The 22,972-nt window shown below is 42.8% G+C and overlaps 1 protein-coding gene across 1 annotated transcript in view; it reads right to left on the bottom strand.

Moving 5' to 3' along the window:
• Positions 1–1,454: 1,454 nt before the first annotated feature.
• The window catches only part of LOC139406036 (phosphodiesterase 11a), a 52,979-nt gene continuing 31,461 nt past the window's right edge, over positions 1,455–22,972 (bottom strand). The window contains exons 11-20 of the mRNA XM_071148500.1: positions 21,467–21,613; positions 20,462–20,569; positions 19,857–19,966; positions 17,114–17,204; positions 15,486–15,586; positions 15,110–15,187; positions 14,951–15,014; positions 14,736–14,810; positions 7,787–7,870; positions 1,455–3,533 (exon numbers count right to left, since the gene is read on the bottom strand). Of these exons, the coding sequence (XP_071004601.1) occupies positions 3,309–3,533; positions 7,787–7,870; positions 14,736–14,810; positions 14,951–15,014; positions 15,110–15,187; positions 15,486–15,586; positions 17,114–17,204; positions 19,857–19,966; positions 20,462–20,569; positions 21,467–21,613 (1,083 nt within the window). The 3' untranslated portion in view covers positions 1,455–3,308. The remainder of the gene's footprint in view (positions 3,534–7,786; positions 7,871–14,735; positions 14,811–14,950; positions 15,015–15,109; positions 15,188–15,485; positions 15,587–17,113; positions 17,205–19,856; positions 19,967–20,461; positions 20,570–21,466; positions 21,614–22,972) is intronic.

Consider the following 22,972-nt stretch of genomic DNA (forward strand, 5'->3'; position numbering starts at 1 on the left):
TAACACACATCCTTTCTGTGCTCCCAGTCAAAGGTATCTCGAGCAGCTCCCCTGAGATTCATCCTCCCACTCACCCACCCACACACTGCTGCTGTTGCTGACGTCAACATGAACACAGCACTTATCTGGGGAACAGCTATGTTCAGATATGTAGCAATCCCGATCTTCCAGAGAGAGATTCATCACAAAAGGATAATCCATGTTGATTTATATGCCACCACCATCGCCCTGATTTGACACTTGAGTGTACAAAACAGTAGGAACACCTTTCCAAGACAGGCTGACCAGGTGAAACCAGGTCGAAGCTATGATCCCTCATTGATGTAACTTGTTAAATCCTCTTCAATCATTGTACTTGCCCATCAAGAGGAGGAGACTAGTTGAAGAAGGATTTTTAAGCCTTGAGACATGGATTGTGTATGTGTGCCATTCAGAGGGTGAATGAACAAGACAAAGATTTCAGTGCCTTTGAACAGGGTGTGGTAGTAAGTGCCTGGTGCACCGGTTTGAGTGTGTCAAAAACTGCAACACTGCTGGGTTTTTCACACTCAACAGTTTCCCCTGTGTATCAATACTGGTCCACCACACAAAGGACATCCAGTCAACTGGACCAACTGTGGGAAGCATTGGAGTCAACATGGGAAAACACCTTGTGGAGTCCATGTCCAGCTGAATTGAGGCTGTCCTGAGGGCAAACGGGGTGCAACTCATTAGGAAGGTGTTACTAATACACACTTTGGAATGTATACCACCAGATATGAATATTTATCCGTTATTTCTACAGTAGGTCTTGTGCAGACACATTTCCAACTTAGTCCTGATTTGAATCACTGCTCAGCAGGTAATCAGACACTCGATAAGGAGACAGTGCTGGAATTCTCCAATGCGACTGTTCAGATTGCATCCATCCTCTTTATTCCTATATACACATTTGTCCACAAGGGGTCAGTATGGTAACAGGAAAAAATTGTGCATGTGTACTCTTCGTTAGAGAATGGAATCCCTTACACAGCCTTGCAAAATAATGAAGGCACAGACAACTAGCAGCACATTTTTATTTCAACTTAACAAAAACATTGCACATTTTCCAGTAACATGCCTGTATAGGTCCATCAAGTTCACCTAGCTTAATGAGAAAAGAGTAGTAACCAATGATGTATATAAACCCTGAATTGCTATGCCATGTATTGGCCAATGAGAGGCTTGAAGCCGCTGGTCGGCCATATTGGCACTCCCCAGTGGGAGCAGTCCTCCATAGGAATGAATGGATTTCGACAGTATTTCAATGAAATGTTTCAAGGACAAAATTACATTTATTTGAATATTTGTTTTGAACTTAAAAATGATACTTTAAGGAACATGTTTTTATTTGTGTTATTTACTTAAAATGTGTATGTTTAGCTGACATAATATACTTTAAAAGTATGCATTAAGGTGTCTGTAATAGAATAAACTTGGCTAAATCAAAGGTAAACATTAATAAATGCATTTCCATACAATCCAAAATATTTTTTACAACGGTGAGGGAGTGCCAAGATGGAGGTGAGGTGGCTTCAAAACAGCGCCCCCTGTCAGTCTTCTAGTGTATATATAAACCATTGGTAGTAACAGAGGGAAAACATGAAGAAATACAATAAGCTGTTTCCAAATGCTAAAGAAGACAGTACCAAGTAGAAATTGGCCACATTTGAAACCAAATGTAATAAAAATATTACAGCAATGTTAATACTTCACCAAACATGATGCAATTGTATAATCCATGCAATTAAATTAAATAGTCATATGCATATTAATAATAAAGTTCAAAATACGAGGTATTTGTTGGCTCAGGTTTTTGTTTGCTACATCCATAGCAGTTTGATTTCAATACTGTAGTCACACCTCATGCAATTCAATTTCCCACCGTCAATTTGTTTCAACTCAAATACAGTAGCACAAAGATCCATGCCACACGATGCGCACAGCTACATGTTTAAACTCCAATTAACAAAGCTACAACAATTCATACCCCGAATAAAACCTCAACATGGAACCTAATGCGGCTGCGGCACGGACACGCTCTGTTCTAAAGGGATCCAAACGTGTTAATAGTTTAGAACAATTGTACGTTTCGATTTGTTTTGGTGTGAATACCTAGTTGTGTTGTGTACTGACATGGTATTCTGAGGTACACTAGTAAGGAATGAGCTGCCATTACACTATTTGTGTGACATTCCCGATGCACCTTTCCCTCAGCTGAAATAGCTTCAGCAGAATATATAGCCATTCTCTGTTAAATCAACCTGCAGCGGCCATCTAAAGGCCATAGACTAAAAACAAGCACGTCGTTGAAATTAGTAAACCAATGGGATGGGAGCCTAATTGTAAATGGGCAAATTATTCATAAAACGTGACATGATCAGAACAATTTTGCAAAGGCACATTGTCTATGTGTGTGATTGATCTCTTTCCCAATCATGTGGCTTATAAAACGACTCTTCTGGGTCAGTAATACTTCTAACGTAACTTACATGTATTAAATACTCTCTAACTGAGACAGGGGATCAAGACCAAATTCAGAATGGTCAAATAGAATCTCTCAAACTATAGAAGAATCTCAGTGTGTGAAGACGCCATGCATTTTTCATAAGGACTTTCAAACAAGGCACAAGGAGTGGAGTGGAGCGAACGATTTGCATTGCAAGCGTAGCCACAGGCCCTGCTGGTTCCCAACACCTTGACCCTCAACACTAGCTAACTTCATGACTCCAAATCAGCCAAGCATCCAAATCAACAACTGCACTTGCAAGTACCATCTCTTCAAATGTCATATGTACAAAATAAAATAAAAAAGAGTAACCACCCTCCCCAAGAACAATATTCTAGCAACAGATATCGAAAGCAACGTAAGGGATGGCATAATGACGGTACAGAAAAACAACAGTTAGGTCATCTCTACATACACTCCATGCACCTTGTAGTGAGGTTGCAGCTTTCTCCTACACCTGCCTTATCACTGTTTGCCATTCTGACACAGAGGTCTGAAGTTTCCTCACACTTGCAATGGTCAGAGGAATAACTAGCTGCGCTGCTCTGACTAACATGTCAGACACAGCTCTCTCTGTTTCCCACACAGGAAGTAGCTGTGGAAGGAGCAGGAAACACCTTGACCATGGCGACAGTCTAAAGCCCATCTCTAGTGGCAAAAGCAAGCAGAGCCCAAGAAATCTCTGCACTGCACTGCACTGCACTGCCTATTCTGCAGGCTGCATTAAAGAGTAAAGAAGCTAAGAGGCGGAGGAAATATTGCCTGGAGAGGTCAGCAGGAGCTAGCTTGCCGGTTTGGGAGGGTCACCTGCACAGCAAGGTGTGTTGCAAGGTGTGTCGCCCAAAGAACAAGTTCTTGTTTCTGTGGTGTCACTGCTGCAATGGCTTGTGGGTTTGGACTCACTCTGGCTGCGTTGTCTCTCTTTGTTTAGCTCCCCCCACTTGGCCCTGTTAGCCTGGATCAAGTCAACCATTGGCTGGAGCTTGGGGTTTATTTTCACCAATGTCTGGAGAGAGGGAGAAGAGAGCGAGAGGGAGAAGAGAGCGAGGGGGAGAAGAGAGCGAGAAGGGAGAGAGAGAAGAGGCAGGGTGTTATAAAGTGAGATAAATGAAGACCATCTTTCACATAGTACATTATTCATCATACAAAAAATATGCATCTGACTGCTAAGCTACCTGCCACCCTGATATGTACAATAGGCTACAGTAGAGCACATTGCCATGCAGTACAGTTTAGTGCAGTAGAGTACAGTAGGGTACAGTACAGTAACATACAGAACATTACACTGTACTCTACTGTACTCTACTTGGTACTAAACGTAACTGTACTGTCCTCTACTGCAGTTGTTCCCAAACTTTTTATAGTCCCGTACCCCTTCAAACATTCAACCTACAGCTGCGTACCCCCTCTTGACATTGTCCGTAAACTTGAGTTCATTTGCACATAAAAAATCACACAATGATGGAACGACCTGTGTGTTGTCCTTGTTAATGCAGACAGAGAAGAGCTCCAACTTCTTAATCATAGCCTCAATTTTGTCCCACACATTGAATATAGTTGCGGAGAGTCCCTGTAATCCTAGATTCAGATCATTCAGGCGAGAAAAAACATCACCCAGATAGGCCAGTCGTGTGAAAAACTCTTCATCATGCAAGTGGTCAGACAAGGGAAAATTATGGTCAGTAAAGAAAACTTTAAGCTCGTCTCGCAATTTTTAAAAAGTGTCAATACTTTACCTCTTGATAACCAGCTCACTTCTGTGTGTGGTAACAGCGTTACATGGTCGCTGCCAATATCATTGCATTATGCAGAAAATACATGAGAGTTCAGGGGGCTTGCTTTAACAAAGTTAACCATTCTCACCGTAGTGTCCAAAACGTCTTTCAAGCTGTCAGGCATTCCGAGAGGTATGGTATCTGTTGCTTTTATACATGTCTTACTACTCGAAAGTCGTCTTTATTCTCGCTCAAAAAACTTTAGTGGCTTGTTTTTCAAATTGTCATGTTTTGTTTCTAAATGTCTGCGCAAGAGTGAAGGTTTCCCGTGAGAGAGTAACGGTTAATGTGATGGATGTTAATTATTTGACTAGGATACCTGTATTTGACATTGTGTTGTTATTTCGCTGAACACTAGATGGGTGAATTTTATTTTTGGCAGTGAAACGAGGCTACTCAGGAGAGAGAAAAACCTCACCCAAATGTATAGCCCCGTTGGAAAATATAAATGTAGTTTGAAAATGTGAAGAATTTTTATTTGGCGTACCCCCAACGGTATTACGCGTACCCCAGTTTGGGAATACATGCTCTACTGTACTGTGCTGTCAAAACTTGGACCATATCTCTTTCATTACTTGTTACTTTTATTTCTTATTCTTATTTTTTATATTCATTTTTTAACCGCATTGTTGGTTAGGGGCTCGTTTTCGGCACATGTGACTAATAACATTTGATTTGATTTGATCTGAACCAATCATAGACGTCTTTTTTGGGGCCAAATCAAGAACGGTCCGGAACAAATCTCAACCAATCATAGTCGTCTATGTTTAGGCTGAATCAAGTCCGGTCTAGACCGGACATCTGTGGACAGACCAAATTTCAACATCTTTTCAACGTCCATAGATGTCAGCGTTGGACGGTACTCACTGGGTTAATATGAAGAAAAAATGACTCACTGGACTGTAATTAGTTACTAGTGTCATTCTTGCTGTGGAATTGTAAACGACAATTCAGTCACTGTGACACATTGCCTTTCATACAGCCTTTAATGAATTACCTCAGAGATGTGGGGGGTTCTCTTCTCTTTACACTGCATTTAGGCTACTTTAAATATTATCTAAATCACTTGGCTTCCCATTGCACACTAATTAACCCATGTTTCAAACACTTTCCACAACAGACACAAAACACAAAGCCGCCATTTAGGAAGAGATACTGTACACATCGCCACGACAACAGGGGATAATTTAATTTATGCTATCAATTCAATTCACATAACTTTTATATCCGGATAGGGAACTTTATATGTGGTGATGGGCTGGGGCATGCAAGACACATAGCGACATAGGACGCAATACACAGTATTAATATATATGAGTGGAATAACTCACAATGTTATAAAACGCTACAATAATTGTCTATGAGTATGTGCTCAGTATCTCATCATCCCCGCCAGTGTGCAGTTATGGCTGGCCCGTGGCGCATCTCCATACATGTTTTATGAGTCAAATCAGTACAATCTCATGCCAGAAAATGATCTACGGAACTGCCTGTTGCCTGAAACTGTCAAACCTGTTACAACCGCTAGGGGGGATTTGAAAAGCATGTGTGTTCAGAGGGTGCACTCACAAACTCACACAACAATTGCGGTGGTACACTGAAGTTATGTTTTCTAATTGGGTGCAGTTCAGCAGTCAAGACTACATTTACATGATCAAAAGATTCCGCATGGCCTCTCGTTCATATGCTATGCATAATCATTTCCAGAGACGGCTTTTAGTTTGCACTTCAAACTAGAACCTAGTGACCGTATGTCCACAACATTCCATAGTGAACATGAAATATTCCAAATGGTGTGTTTCCACTGCGAATTTTGGAGAGCTCCAGACACATTGATTCATACAGTTCTACCATTACCAGAACCACTAGGGTACGTCCCAAATGGTACCTTATTATATATAGTGCACTTTTTTTTTTTTTTTTTTTACCAAAGTCATATGGAATAGGATGCCATTTGGGACTCGGCCGTACACTACACAGGACCAGCTCCCTTCTAGTCGCCATGGCAGGTTGTTGTTAGAGCACTCAGTCTCCACATCCACAGATGGTGAGGGTTCAGTAAAGACTGACTCCTGTCAGGGAGTTGACATTGCACCCTGTGTGTGGTGCTTGTAATAGCGCCACGTACCTTGGATGGACAAACCCACTCTGTGATCAACTTAATCTCTCAGAGTTTGACTAGTACAGCTGGAGAATAGAGGAGGATTTCCAACTAGGATCCTGCCAATGTCCCTCTTCTCTTTCCTCCTTCATTCTAAAAACCCCTCTATCTTGTTCCAGCATCAGTATTCCAGTGCAGTAGACGGAACGAGTGGGGATAAAGACGGAGCGCCATGGTTATCTGGTAGGCTTTGAAGATGGGAGGTTACATAACGCGGGATTAATATGCCACACAGTAGCACGAGGAGAAGGAGATCAGTGAGATGCTCTTCCTCCCACAGAAACCCCTGGCGCCTCTGAACTTCCTCCTGCTCCCCTCTCTCTCTCTCTCCTCTAATTGGTGGCGGTATGGTCGTGAGCTGTATATCTGCATTCTCTAAACATGAGCATTTGCAGGGCACTGTGTGAGTCTGAATCTAAAGACACACAGAAAGCAAATCCCTTTGTTCTAATAATGTAGAGTTTTCAAAGCAGTAGGGGGAAAAAATGGCAGTCTACCATCACTTTGAACACAAGTTGCTCCTGAATTAAACGTTTGAAAGCATATTTGTCCCAATATTACAATATAGTAGGCCTACGTTTGCCAATCAAAATATATGTGAAAACATATTTACAGTTTTTTTTTTTTTGGCAGAATTGATCTGGCAAAAATCATGTCTGTAACTGTCTGCATACTGTATGGCATTCCCTGTATTTCTCACTTGTTTGCTTTGTGCTCTTGGCCTCTAACTCTCCTTGTCTTTATCAGTGGCCTTGATCTTCCCTGGAAGTCAGTCATCCAGTCTTCCTCGGTCTCCCACACACACTCACTGCCGCAGACGTCATGACCTGGCTCATCCGCACCCACCCACCCACACACGCATGCACACAATGAGAGCACAGAGCTGACTCTCCCTATTCATTCCCTCTTTCAGTGCTGTGCAGTTGAGGCACACTATACCTGTATTAAAGGGAGTTAAGCAGGTAATATACTGTATCATCATCACTAACGTCAATGCTTCCCTCATTCATTTGTTTGCTTGGCATTCTCAAGATCCGGAAACGAGGTCTCATTCTAGTGCAGTATTCTCAAATAGATAGTACACGTCCTTGGAGTTATTTCAGATTTAAAAAAAACAACTTATTTTTCTAAGAGGTGTCTCTAAAAGGAAAGAATGTTTACTGCAGTGACATTTCCACTGCTGGCGTCATTAGGGACAATGACAGGCGAAGGACGGCCTCCTCTGTAGAGGGGGCTATTCGGCTAGTGGTGCTTGGTGGTAGTGAGAGCAGTAGTGAGTCCCTTAGGGTTTGGGGAGGCTGTGGTGGCATTGCGGTGGATTACCTCATAAAGCGGAGTACAGATTCCATCGATCCACTCCAGCTGCAGCCCCGGCAACTCGTCCTTCCGGTTTCGATCAAAAATGGCCTGGAACACAAACACACGCTTAAGCCTCATGATTCCTTCACTGTTTGTTCCACTTCCTTCCTACAGACACACTAGCCCTGGATCATGATTCTCAGTTCCATTACATTACACATAAGAGCCCAGATACTCGGTCTGAACATTAACACACACCGCCTGCGGTACGCTTTTGGAAGCACAAGGACTTTATCTTTCATATCAGCAAGAAATCATTTCCAAAAAAGAAAAGGTGAAATTGATACACCTTTATAGGGTTAGTGTTTCCAAACGGTCATTTCTTCATGTTACAGCAAGTGTTTCCGGACGAGAGATAGAAGATCGAGGGACCACCTGTGCTAACTAGCTATCTAGCATGCTCCGGTAAATGTATATTTTGCATTTGTGAATTTATTTTAATGTGATATAAAATTAAAGAGCTTTATGTTTCTAGAACCGTATTGCAATTGAGAATCGATTCACGTTTAGTCTTAGTTCTTGTCTGTTTAGGCTGCCAGAGCCAGTCTACCTCTTAGAATAACATATATGGCTCTATTTCTGGCATTAAGGCGGCGCTCGTGGCAATTTATCTGTCTAACATCAGCATGCTTGCTCTCAGATGGGAGGGGTGGATATATTTAAGGTGTGTCCTTAAACACACACCTTAAAGTGCTAATTTCAGGCAGCGCTGGTCAGGATGTTTAAGACCAACCAAAAGCTGGTTTTAGCGGTAACACAGTTGGTTATGGCATGAACTTTGACAGCGGAAATGCAGCTTATCCAGTCGTGACAAACACAGCCCATCTGCACATGGGACAAGATGTGCTTTTAGTGCCTGGATACTGTATATTTTATTAAAAACCAAGCATACCCTCCCCCCCTCTTAATGAGAGGGGGACAGTATGCTGGGGGGCTCCCGAGTGGCGCAGTGGTCTAAGATACTGCATCTCAATGCAAGAGGTGTCACTGCAGTATTAACTTTTTCTGTCCTTTCCCAAAAGCATTATTTGGCTTTCTGTCCTTTCCCAAAAGCATTATTTGGCTTTCTGCCCGTTCCCAAAAGCATTATTTGGCTTTCTGTCCTTTCCCAAAAGCATTATTTGGCTTTCTGCCCGTTCCCAAAAGCATTATTTGGTTTTCTGCCCGTTCCCAAAAGCATTATTTGGCTTTCTGTCCTTTCCCAAAAGCATTATTTGGCTTTCTGCCCGTTCCCAAAAGCATTATTTGGCTTTCTGCCCGTTCCCAAAAGCATTATTTGGCTTTCTGTCCTTTCCCAAAAGCATTATTTGGCTTTCTGCCCGTTCCCAAAAGCATTATTTGGTTTTCTGCCCGTTCCCAAAGCATTATTTGGCATTCTGCCCGTTCCCAAAAGCATTATTTGGCTTTCTGTCTTTTCCCAAAAGCATTATTTGGCTTTCTGCCCGTTCCCAAAAGCATTATTTGGTTTTCTGCCCGTTCCCAAAAGCATTATTTGGCTTTCTGTCCTTTCCCAAAAGCATTATTTGGCTTTCTGTCCTTTCCCAAATGCATTATTTGGCTTTCTGCCCGTTCCCAAAAGCATTATTTGGCTTTCTGCCCGTTCCCAAAAGCATTATTTGGCTTTCTGTCCTTTCCCAAAAGCATTATTTGGCTTTCTGTCCTTTCCCAAAAGCATTATTTGGCTTTCTGCCCGTTCCCAAAAGCATTATTTGGCGATTGGCTGTGTAGGCTATTTAACATGTGTACAATTAAGCCCTACATTTTAGGCTTATGTACTAAAATACTAGCACACAGCTCGGACACCTGTGGTTCGAATCCAGGCTGTATCACATCCGGCCGTGATTGGGAGGCCCATTGGGCGGTGCACAATAGGCCCAGCGTCGTCCGGGTTTGGCTGGTGTAGGCCGTCATTGTAAACAAGAATTTGTTCTTAACTGACTTGATTAGTTTAAATTAAGGTTAAATAAAAAAAATTAACTAAGGCTGTTTTCTTTTTGTCCTGCCCAATTTAATCAAGTAGGCTAGTCTAGACTGTTGATATAGTGTTTGGCTCGTGAGACCGCTTGGAAATAAATCTTAATCACCAAAGTTTTATTAAAATATGAAGTTTGTGAGGAGTAAAACAGTGAGCTGACATTCCCTTTTTATCTATGTATTGTAGGCAGACCTACATTATTTTAGCCATGCTTTGGACGTGTGTAAAACCCCCTCCGTGATGTAGGCTACATGTGTCCATGCCCATCACGAAACGAGAGATGAAACCCTCTGTGAATACCAGTGACCCTCCTATTTAGAAGTTATTTTCCTGTAACAATTGTTTGTTTTCCGTTTCCTATTTTTTAAACCCAAGCCCTCCGTAGGCTACCCTTACCCTAGGCCTACTACAACGAAGGCTGGTTCAACAGTAATGCGTTGTGCCTTTTTTTATGCTAGCGATTTTAGAATGTATTTATTGTTGTTGAAAAAAACCCGACAGATTGCTTGTTTTTCATAGAATTGTATTAAAACCAAATTTATTTATCACGTCCGTGGCACGCAACTTCTGGAGAAGTGTGAACGCGATCTGTAAGATGGTTCCAATATGTCTATAAAACATTATATTTGGGAGCAGTACAACGGTGAGTGGACATTCTCCCTTTCTCTTTATATTGGATCTTTGTCCGGCCATTATGAAAAGTTTAGATGTGTGTAAAACCCTCCACAGTCTGTGTTGTTTTAATATTATTTGGGCATGGGAACCAATTATGGAGCCTGGACGTGTACTTAGATATAGCATATTTAAAACAAGTTGTTTTGTTTTGTTAAGAATTTGATTCAAATCTCTTTTTTTAGGCCTTATGAATAATGATTTTAATCTTACTTATTGAAAATCTTTGGCATGTCCATTCTCATAATGTAATTCACAGCAGGCCTAGCCTTTATATCAGTATATTTCTACATTGAAAGCTATGCAATTTCTTAGAACAATGTGGACTCCAAACAGGTTCAAGTTAACATATTTAGAATAGATGGGATAGGTCTACATTGGAATTGGATTTGATTCCAAGGCAATACATAAAAGACTGTAAATATACACAACTTGAAGCAACAACTTATTTAGCCATGGAGCACATCCTGATTGGCCAGTGAGGGGCCAAGCTTCGACACACCCACAACTTGTTCATTCATCAAAACCCAGCCCTTTCGCGCCAACGCCAGCAACTGCGCCGATAATTGTGGTTGTGAAAACGGCAAAATAAGAGTATGAGAAAAGGGGGGAGTGGCTCCTAGTCCTAGAACATGAATGTACACTTCAGTACTGCAATAGAACTGTTGTAGAACTGAATGCATAAAATGCACCCTTTACCATTATGCCAAACAAGTTCATTCCAGTTCCTATTTTCCATTCTGCCTCAGTCTCCTCTCTTGCTGCATGAACTTCTGAGGCCCCAGAGAGAGCGAGAGAGAGAGAGAGACAGAGAGAGAGAGAGAGAGAGAGAGAGGGAGAGAGAGACACACACAGAGAGAGAGAGAGAGAGAGACACAGAGAGAGAGAGAGAGACACAGAGAGAGAGAGAGAGAGAGAGAGAGAGAGAGAGAGGCTGCGCTTCACAGATAGTTACTGGGCTACGCTTGAATATTTAATTCACAACGCCCACACACACGCTCAGCGCTAAAGGGTTTGACACAGGCTGCAAAGCAACCTGAGGCAAGTGCATTAGCTAGCTACTTCAGAGGGGAACAAATGTGGCCGGGCATGATTAGTCAACTGGCAGTAATTACAGACGGACGCTACTCTGCTCTCCTCCCTAAGAACCTTCAGCACCGTTTGGAATTCAAAGCTCCAAAATAAAACACCAGCAACTCTTCTATTTTAGTGCATTGGCTTTGAATACAGGACTTATACATGTAGAATATACACTGAGTGTACAAAACATTAGGAACACCTGCTCTTTCCATGACATAGACTGACCAGGTGAATCCAGGTGAAAGCTAGGATCCGTTATTGGGGCCACCTGTTCAATCCACTTCAATCAGTGTAGATGAAGGTAGATGAAGGGTTTTTAAGCCTTGAGACAATTGAGACATGGATTGTGTATGTGTGCTATTCAGAGGGTGAATGGGCCAGACAAAATATTTAAGTGCCTTTGAACAGGGTATGGTAGTAGGTGCCAGGCACACCGGTTTGAGTGTGTCAAGAACTGCAACACTGCTGGGTTTTTCACTGTCAACAGTTTCCTGTGTGTATCAAGAATGGTCCACCACCCAAAGGACATCCATCAAACGTGACACAACTGTGGGAAGCATTGGAGTCAACATTGAGGCTGTTCTGAGGGGAAAAAGGGATGCAGCTCAATATTGGGAAGGTGTTCCTAATGTTTTGTACACTCAGTGTAGAACGATGGGTTGCCTCATGTCAAGGCTGACCAAAGTAAGACACTGAATCTATATTTATCTAGGATTATCTTGCAGGATTTTTTAAAAATCATTCATGGAAGAGTTATGATAAATTTTATGGCCCCTGTTGTACACAGGTTAGAAGGACACGGCAGCCAATGGGATTAGAGGAAGGTGTCGTTGTCACTTCTTTCTGTAAACTATAGACAGGGGCAGAGGTTTAATTGATGTTGTACGTGTTTGGTAACAGGCTTGTGCAAGAGCATTATTCTAGGACATACAGAGCCGCCTAATTAAAAACCTAGTCCAAATACTGCTTAAGGTACTGTAGAGCAGGGATCATCAACGAGATGAATTTTTCTTGAGCGGATGGTCAGAGGGACAGAATGTAATTACAAATCAATTTTAGAGCATAAGAAGCCCAAACAGATATAATATTTGATTAAAACATAATCATTTCAAACCTTGCTTACATTTGTATATACGATCACATACAGTATAGTATACGATCACATACAGTATACCTCTCTGTTATGTGTGGGAAAACTTTGGAACACTATTCAAATCACTTGGAGCTGATTTGCTGGTGTTTTTTTTGACAGTCCAACAATTAAACAATTTTGCGCTGAAAACTTGGGTTCCAGTCAGGGAACCCTACTGTAGAGGGACACTATGTACGAGTTGACAACTCTCCTCTCTCACACCGTGTGATGCAAGCTCTATGTAACAAGTGAACCATGTCTGGACTATAAATCCTATGGCCAGGGGTGAGAGTAGATTGAATTTCTTTCCCGGTGCAGAACCTCCTATGTGTGCACAAGCTTCTTGTCGAACCACATCGCATTTCGGAGCGTAAGGCTATACCACCGGTTTTCAAGGCCATGCGTTCATTTTTCATGCCTCTGACATGCAGTAATGATAAATAATGGTGTAAAAGCCTACAGTTTTCTTGATATTTTTGGGGAATTATTGTGATCGCCCAAGCCCCCCCCCCCCCCCCCCCGCTTCTCCTTCACCCAAATCCAGACAGCTGGTGTTCTGAAAGAGCTGCAAAATCTGGATCTCTACAAATCAGCTGGGCTAGACAATCTGGACCCTCTCTTTCTAAAATTATCCGCCACCATTGTTGCAACCCCTATTACAGGCCTGTTCAACCTCTCTTTCGTATCGTCTGAAATTCCTAAAGATTGGAAAGCGGCCGCGGTCATCCCCCTCTTCAAAGGGGGAGACACTCTAGACCCAAACTGTTTCAGATTATATCCATCATGCCCTGCCTTTCTAAAGTCTTTGAAAGCCAAGTTAATAAACAGATCACTGACCATTTAGAATCCCACCATACCTTCTCCGCTGTGCAATCTAGTTTCCGAGCTGGTCACGGGTGGACCTCAGGTTCTAAACGATATTATAACAACCATCAATAAAAGACAGTACTGTGCAGCCGTCTTCATCGACCTGGCCAAGGCTTTCAACTCTGTCAATCACAGCATTCTTATAGGAAGACTCAACAGCCTTGGTTTCTCTATTGATTGCCTCGCCTGGTTCACTAACTACTTCTGAGATAGAGTTCAGTGTGTCAAATCAGAGGGCCTGTTGTCCGGACCTCTGGCAGTCTCTATGGGGGTGCCACAGGGTTCAATTCTCGGGCCGACTCTTTTCTCTGTATATATCAATAATGTCACTCTTGCTGCGTGTTATTCTTTGATCCACCACTATGCAGGCGACACCATTCTGTATACATCTGGCCCTTCTTTGGACACTGTGTTAACAAACCTCCAAACGAGCTTCAACGCTAGGTAAAGCACCGCCTTATCTCAGCTCACTGGTCACCATAGCAACACCCACCTGTAGCACACGCTCCAGCAGGTGTGATATTTCACTGGTCATCCCCAAAGCCAAAACCTACTTTGGCCGCCTTTCCTTCCAGTTCTCTGCTGCCAATGACTGGAACGAATTGCAAAAATCACTGAAGTTGGAGACTTATATCTCCCTCACTAACTTTAAGCGTCAGCTGTCAGAGCCCACAGCCCATCTATAAATAGCCCATCCAACCAACTACCTACCTCATCCCCACATTTGTTTTTGTTTTTCTGCTCTTTTGCACACCAGTATTTCTACTTGCACATCCTCATCTGCACATATTTCACTCCAGTGTAAATTGCTAAATTGTCATTACTTTGCCACTATTGGCCTATTTATTGCCTTACCTCATTTGCACACACTGTATACAGATTTTTATATTGTGTTATTGACTGTACGTTTGTTTATCCACGTGTAACTCTGTGTTGTTGTTTTTGTCGCACTGCTTTGATTTATCTTGGCCAGGTCGCAGTTGTAAATGAGAACTTGTTCTCAACTGGCCTACCTGGTTAAATAAAGGTGAAATAAACAATGCTTTACCTGTACAGTGTACCCCCACTATTCATTTAGCCGGGACGCCGTACCGAACCATACAGCCTTACTTTCACCACTGCCTATGTCATAGGCTTTATATAGCCCAAAGCAACAGTGAGATTTGCTCATATGATGATGAACTCACAGATGGGGTGAGCTTCAGTTCAGATCTCTCTCTGTCCCCCTGCTCAAAAAACTCACTGGTGACCAGTTCTGCCACCTAACAGGAGAACATCAGAACAACTGTTAGCATGAGAGAATACAAGGACTTCTACAATACAGGCCAGGCCTGAGAGTATTCACAATATCCTAATATACACTTTTCCGGTGTGCGTGAATGAAATACCCTGCCCTTTTTACCTTGCGTGATATTTCCCAGGGTTTGGTGACGGCCCCCAAGTCACATGCTGTCATCAACATGGACCTGTGAAAGTTCAGTCAGACATTCGTAATCTCAGTTGAAACACACACAATGCCCTCAAAAGAAATACGTTTTCTGCATCACAATGATTTACTTACCTACACATGTCTCTGTGGCCTTTCACGTTCCAATTGTATTCGCCTTTGTTGACCAGCTCAAAAAACGTGCTCCTGTTCCTAAAAGAGAGGAAGGATGGATTCTAGGCCATTTTGTTCATTCGAGTGTGAGTGATATCCAATCCACAAGGAGGCAGTACAGACTAGAATATCTGTTATCTAACCAAGCTGGGAGCATGAGAAGATAAACAATGCATTCTTACCTGTTGGTGTGTAAAAAAAGAAAAAATTAAGATGAAACCCGCTATAATATTGACAAAACAAATAACTGACTGCTCTACCCTTTATGCTGTATGAGACGATATCGTCAAATATGTCTACATCAAATCCCATCAGCCGGATACAATAAGGTACATACTCAAAGTATAGAGTGAGGTCTGTGGCCAGGATGGACTGTTTCAAAAGCTGCATGAGGTCCCCGTATTCTCTGGACGACAGGTTGGAGAAGATGTTGTGTCCCTGCACACACGGAAGAAGAGGCTCAGAAAACATTTCATCAATCACTGTCTAATTCAGCCTGAGAGCCGGTCTGTTTGTGCTATTATGCTCCCTGTCACTCTTGGCTCAACAATGACAGCATATACGTTGGCTCAACAATGACAGCATATACGTTGGCTCAACAATGACAGCATATATGTTGGAAAGAGCACAAACAGATCTGGCACCAGGCTTTGTTTACTTCATCAACGGGAACACAATATTTTTTATAGATTTCCTTAACCCGGTACAGGTGAATAAATAACCGAAACTGTGTTTTGTGGCGAAATCTAGTCCAATCTGTACATGAGCAAAATGAAGGTGTCATGATCTGACTAGCAGCTCCAGCATGACTTTGTGGCTGTCAGCACATTCAGTCTGTGACTTGAGAGGGATTCCTCAAGTGTCACATCTTTATGTGTAGTGCTGATAAAGGGGATGGTGTGAGTGTGACACTCAGTGTGTGTGTGTGTGTGTGTGTGTGTGTGTGTGTGTGTGTGTGTGTGTGTGTGTGTGTGCGCGTGCGTGCCTGGAGTCAAAGGCAAATCTGCCAGAGGCTGGAGACCGAACCATCAGGGATCAGAGGGAAAGCTCTTAAGAAGTAAGTGCCACTTCTCACTCTCTCTCCTTTTCATATCATTCCAACAGATCTCTCTCCATCATATATATATATAATATATCCCAGTCCCACTTAGAGTGCCCATCACCAGGGGAATGCCCAAGAAGAGAGAGATGGTGAGATATGGGGAAGGAGAGAAGGGCTTCTTGAACCGGGTGACCCCTGATTCTCTCTGTTCACGCTCGAGCTGAGACAGGTTTTCTCCAGCACTGCAAGACCAGCCTCGATCCTCAGTTCATTGGTTCCCATGAAATATTGAATACCGTAACGTCAGAGATGTAGAGTTTGTTTTTTCTTCACTCTATCTTAATGAGAGGGAGAGAGAGAGAGAGAGAGAGAGAGAGAGAGAGAGAGAGAGAGAGAGAGAGAGAGGGAAAGACTGATAACGGAGAGAGTGGCGTTCGTTCGTCGAGACGTTCCGTTTTAATTAATGGTTCCTGCTCTGGTTGGTGGACTGAATCCGTGCGCTCGTTCTTTTCCCCTTCAATTAGACGCACTGCTCAATGATATGCTAATGACCATGGCAGTAATTCAGACACTGTATCAACAGAAACCATTATGCTAGTCACAGCAAACATTTGTCAGCTTACTGTGTCGTCAGCGTCGTGATAACGAGTCTATTGGAGCCCTGCTGGCTGGCTCTTGTTTCAGCAGACACCATCAAAACACAGCTAATTACCACCAGTCTGTCTGACCACACTAAAATCAGTCGCTTGCTTAAAACGTCTCTCTAAACCAATTATTGTTTTTGTAATGACATTGATTTTTTTGGGGGGGGGCGTGATATTTGTCTATTCTGATTGCTTCTCGCGCTGAGAACGTGGCTTTTTGTAATCCTGCACAAAATGATGTTTGTAGTCTGTCAGTAGCGACACAGTGATGGAGCTCACCTCACTCTGCAGGATCATTACGGCGTGGTTGAAGTGGTGATGCTCGAGAGTAGCTGAGGTTCCATACAGCAGAGACAAGGCTGAACCTGTCCTGAGAAAGTCAAAGAGAGAAAGGGGGATACATAGCGAGAGAAAGAGTTAAACAGGCAAAGCACAACAGAAACACTGGAAGAGAGAGGATCCTCCATTGAGACCTCTCTAAGTCTCTCCAGTAAACCACTCCACAGTCTACTGTCAACATGTTCTCACAGCAGCTCAATATTGCAGCAAGTGAAGCTAATATCAGAGTCTGTGGAGGGAAAACCTTCCGTGTTCACCATCTGGAATCATTCTGGGCCAATGGGTCAAAATGACACATGGGCTCCCGATGGTGACTGCGGTGTGTGGGCAGATCCACTAGATTCAACAGTTGTTTTTCCTGCGGCTCTAATTGTGCTCTCCACCCCAGCCGCGTTTAAACTCTCTATCCTCTCTCTCTCTCTCTCTCTCTCTCTCTCGCTCTCTCTCCCTCAAACAGACTCCTATGTACATCTTATGCAGTTTGTTTCTCCACTCTAGTTGAGCTGGGCTGGATTACAACAGATTGTTGCAGGTGGGCTAGCAGAGCACAGAGTGTGTGTGTGTGTTAGTGATGGGTGGGTTGACTCATAGAGAGAATCCATGAATGTATAATTATTGTGCAACTAATACTGATAGACTACATTGAGTTTTTTTCTTTCATTATTTTTATCTGGCGTTAGTGCGTAAGCCTAAGCTTTAAGGTCTAACTGTACGCGAGCCAAATACACAACAATTACCAAATGCTTTTGGAAACTTGGGTAGAAAGGTTAACGCCGATCCACTGAGGCAAAAAGGTTGGAGGTGAATTCCGTTTGAGAAAAGTTGTGAAATGGAGAGTTGAAGATAAAGACAAGGGAGGGCCAGAACAGTAGCCTAATGTTTGAGAACGATCTTATGTGTGATGATTGTGAGGCCCCGTTCAAATTTGACAGTCACAAAACTGGGACTTCAAATATGGCACGTCAAGGGAACTGTACTGTCTATAACAGTGGAGGATCCACAGAGGAGGAAATGGAGGACCATCCTCCTTAGTGAAACGCTTAAAAAGTTAGATAATAACTATACAAAATATTTTCACGTCACCAAATAATTGATTAAAACACACCGTTCTGTAATGAAGATCTACAGTAGCACCATGCTGTCGCTGGAGGACAGCTAGCTTCTGTCCTCCTCTGGGTACATTGACTTCAATACAAAACCTATGAGGCTCATGATTCTCACCCCCTTCCATAGACTTACACTGTAATTATGACAACTTCCAGGGGACATCCGCCAACCTAACAGAGCTTTTGCAGCATGAACTGAGATGTTGTCCACCCAATCAAAGGATCAGAGAATGAATCTAGTACTGAAAGCATAAGCTACAGCTAGCTAGCACTGCAGTGCATAAAATGTGGAGAGAGATTTTTTTTTTTTTTTCATTTTCACTTACTAAGCTATCAAATGCATCTAGCTAGTTTAGCTTACTCAAATACACGTCTCAAACAGACGGATGCTATGTTAGCTAGCTGGCCATGACTATCCAACACTGGAACTCTTCCGTCAAGGTAATTTATTGCCACTGGAGCCCGCTGGTGTAACTGCATACTGGCTGTATACTGTACTGCATAACTGAAGAAGGTTTACTAGTGTGTTAGTTCTACTAGCTATGTTGACTATGACGCTACTTTAGCTAATATGGTAACACAGACAGCTGCGTTGTGCACTGAAGTCCACAAGCGAGGGGAAAAGGTGAGAGGAGGAGAGCACATAGATGAGAGAAGGAATACAACATTTGCTTGTGATCAGGGATGTATTCATTCCACCAATTCTGCTGAAAAACTTTTCCTAAATGGAAGCAAACGGAACAAAACGGGGATAAACATACCTGAATTTGTCCAATATAAACTCTTGTTTGCAACTGTTGGACTAATGATTACACCCTAGATCAGCTAGATGCAGGCAAGAGTGTGCAACAGCACTGACTGCCAATGGTCTATAACCTCTCACATAGCCTAACATAATATAAACTCCTGGTGAATTAAGCAGTTTTTACATTAAAATTATACACCAAATATACATGTTTACTAGGGAACAGGAGTGGAGAAATGATTTGTGATTTATTTCTTTCAGCATCTTGAGATAATGAATACGTGGTTAGGGACCGTCTGTAAATGTGCTATCTTTATCAGCGTCATAAAAGCTGATAGTATTTCCACCACATAAAATATGCATCCAAGCCGAACTGAAATCGTCTCAGAAACATGTTGGGCTGTTTTCACAGCTTGTAATTCCCTTAAAACAGGTCAAACTGATGTAATTTGGAAATGTAGTCTTCTTCTAGGGCAACAAGTAATGACAGAAGAGATGTATCTAATTCTAGACAAGTTGACTACCAAATGTCAGAAATTATAAGCAGAAATATAGGGCGATGTAAATTAATCTTTAAAAAATAAATCCTACAGCCACCGTAACAAAATATTTCTGGCATCTCTGACTGCACAGAGCATTGACTATTTTTGCGGGTTAGGGTTGGGTGCGGCCTCAGATTTTCACTTTATCATATATAGCTTGCCGGTTGCGGATAGATTATTATCAGTTATGGGCGGGGTGTGGGTAAATAAACAACTGACCCACGCATCACTAGAGTGCTTGTGCATGTGTGCCTGCAAGCGTGCGTGTGTCTACGGACAGGGTCACTCACTTGGCCTGGAAGGCGTTGTTGGTTCCTCTGTGGTCCAGGTCGTGACAGACACAGCCCACTATAAGAGCCAGGATCTCAATCTCCGTCAGGGTCTCTTGGAAGCCTGCCGTCTATAGGGACACAGCAGGGACAGGACGTCACTCAGGGGCCACACACACAAGTAAACATAAACCCACACACACACAAACATAAACTAAAACACACACACACACTGTAGGTAGGATGAGCATGGCGAGGAAGTAAACAACATATGTAAATTGGAGTTAGGTCGCTATGGGGTCAACAGTTAGTAGTAGTGTACTGTAGGTCTGGGTTACTTATTGAAACACAGCACTCCTGGGCTCTAAATGGCTTACACACAACTATTTAATCTCCCTCTTGGCACAATCAATTCAGATGGGACATGCATAAAGCTGTGCTTGGTTACATCAAAAATATTGAGAAGGAGCGCGAGGAAGATGGAGAACAATGGACAGAAGATGAAGCAGTTGGTGCGCATTAGTCAGTGTCCACATGTGTTGGGGCACGTGTGGTGTATTTGTACAGTCTCTGTTTAGGCTAATGATAGGCTAATGCTAGACTCCCTGTGCGTTCTCCATATTCACCGTTAGTATGGCGAACATGCACTGGCAGACGTTGAAGGCATGCCTCCAGTTGTGGTACAGCACCATGCGGTAGTTCTTCCTGACCGTCAGCAGCCATCTGCACAGAGTCTGTAGAGAGTCAGGGGCACAAGAGGGATGGACAGAACAGGGTCCGTCAGCAGACAGTAGGCTGGTGCGTCAGCTCTCACATTCAGGCCGGGATTCAATCCTATCGCCCTTTGTCGGCAATGTACGTTTTAAAGACATCATTTACGCTGCAAATGTAGGCTCAATCGGAAATGTCTTTAATGGCGCATTGTACAAATCCGCAATCGTATTGAATCGCGGCCTCAATCTAACCTGCCATAGCAGTGTTTCCACTGCTGTTGTTAACAAACACACACTTCCTATTGTGAAGCTACAGGTAACTGCCAAAATAATGGAAACACTTGAGTAAATGAGGGATACAAAGTGTATTAAAAGCAGATGCTTCCACACATCCCATCATGCTTAGGGTCATGTATAAAAATGCTGGGCACGCAATTATTTTGGCTACCATGGCTATGCCCCCATAGCATGACAATGCCCCCATCCACGGGGCACTAATGGTCACTAAATGGTTTGATGAGCATGAAAACGATGTAAACCATATGCTATGGCCGTCTCAGCCACCAGATCTCAACCCAATTGAACAGATTATGGGGCGTTGCCTGAGACAGCGTTTTCCACCACCATCAACAAAACACCAAATTATGGAATTTCTCATGGAAGAATGGTGTCGCATTCCTCCGATAGAGTTCCAGACACTTGTAGAATCTATGCCAAGGTGCATTTGTTTCCTTTATTTTGGCAGTTACCTGTGTGTGGCAGCAGTAGCAGAAGTAGTAGTAGTAGTAGGTATTTCCTGTTGAAAACCATTCAGTAATTGTATTTTACCATGTGGAAAAAGCTACTGTGTAAATACCACACTGCATATTTGATAGAATAGCGGGCTCTGACAGAGCATTGGGTCAGAGCCGCTCTCACCTCGTAGTCGATCTTGAACTTCTGCACCATGCCCAGCTCCATAAACATCCTGAGGGCTGCGGTTATCATGGCGTCCACATCCAGAGAGAAATCATCAAAGGAAAGCTTATCGATGCCAAGCTCGCAAACAAGGGGGATGTTAGCAGCCTGGGTTATGGAAAGAAGAGAGAGAGAGAGAGAGGGGGGTCGTGCGATTTTGAGACACTGAAAATTCAACATATGGAGAGTTGCTAATGAGGACTCTGAGAGCTCGTGTTTAGAAAGGGTTGACAATTAATGAGAAAGTATCACCAGTGGAATTCATTGTTGTTATCTTCCTGTGAGCTCATTAACAAATTGTGGTAGTATTCTATATTTAACCTATAATACTAACACAGAAACACACCTAAACCAATTTAATTATCCCAAGACTTCAATCCACATGAATGAAAACCAAAGCATAATTGCTCAGAAAGACTGAGAATTGAAGTTGTTGTCTTATTGGATTACATGTGCCATTGGTCTTTCTTTCTAAGGGGGATAAGGTAACATCTCAGAATATGAAGGTGTTGCTGTTCTCCTTCCCCAATCCCTGGGGCTGCGGGTAGAGGACACAGCAGAAGTACCATCCAGGCCTACTTCCACCAAGAGAACACAGCAGAGCAGCCAGGAAAGCCCACCTTTTCTAGGAACCGTTTGTCTTTCAGGTCAGCAGGTGCGTCGGGCTAATTCAGCGCCTTAGGTTATGAATTCTAGCCAAGTTTTTTTTTCTTTCGCCGGTGACATTTACAATTCTCTGGAATCTGGGGTAGAGTGTGTTTACTGAGGTTCTGTATGTAGGCCAGTTATGAAACGGGGGAAAGACAGGATGGGTGCTGCTAAGCACTGTGCTGTGCCTGCATGTGGTGAGGGGGCTGGAGATCTGACAGATGTCACATTGCACGGCTGATGCTCAGTGCTAATGGCCACCGGGACAAGCCCCATATCAAAGAGCAAGAAAGACATTTAACACATCACACAGTTCTGAGAATGTTTTTTTTTTCTCGGATTGGTTCCAGAGGCACGCTCTATTACTGTCTAAATAATGCAATGAAAGTGATTGGCTATTGATTGACTAATTCATTCCAAATACCACAATTAGTTGTTTTCATGTGGGACTTGAAGGAGTACTGCCCCGACCTGTATATACAGCACGCTGCCTTGCACCACACTGCAGTCCAGGGAAGCAATTGGAAAATGAGGTCCGTGAGGAGAAGCCATCAATCTATTCCTATCATGTAGTACCATTAATGATTTCTCATTTTACATTGGAAGGTAATGCGTGCCAAAGCTTCATTCCGAAAGTTATTTCTTAATTGAAAAAAAAACATATTACTCTGGGCGATGAACTACAAGTGGGGTTTTCCCCACAATTCACAGTCTTTTGTTCGGTATATATATAATATTATTATTATTCTGCAAAATATGTGTATTTAGCATCAGTATAAGCCATAAATGAAGAATGTTTGTTTGCTTTACTTAAGCTTT

Source organism: Oncorhynchus clarkii, chromosome 3 (assembly GCF_045791955.1).
Source record: "Oncorhynchus clarkii lewisi isolate Uvic-CL-2024 chromosome 3, UVic_Ocla_1.0, whole genome shotgun sequence".
NCBI lineage: Eukaryota > Metazoa > Chordata > Actinopteri > Salmoniformes > Salmonidae > Oncorhynchus > Oncorhynchus clarkii.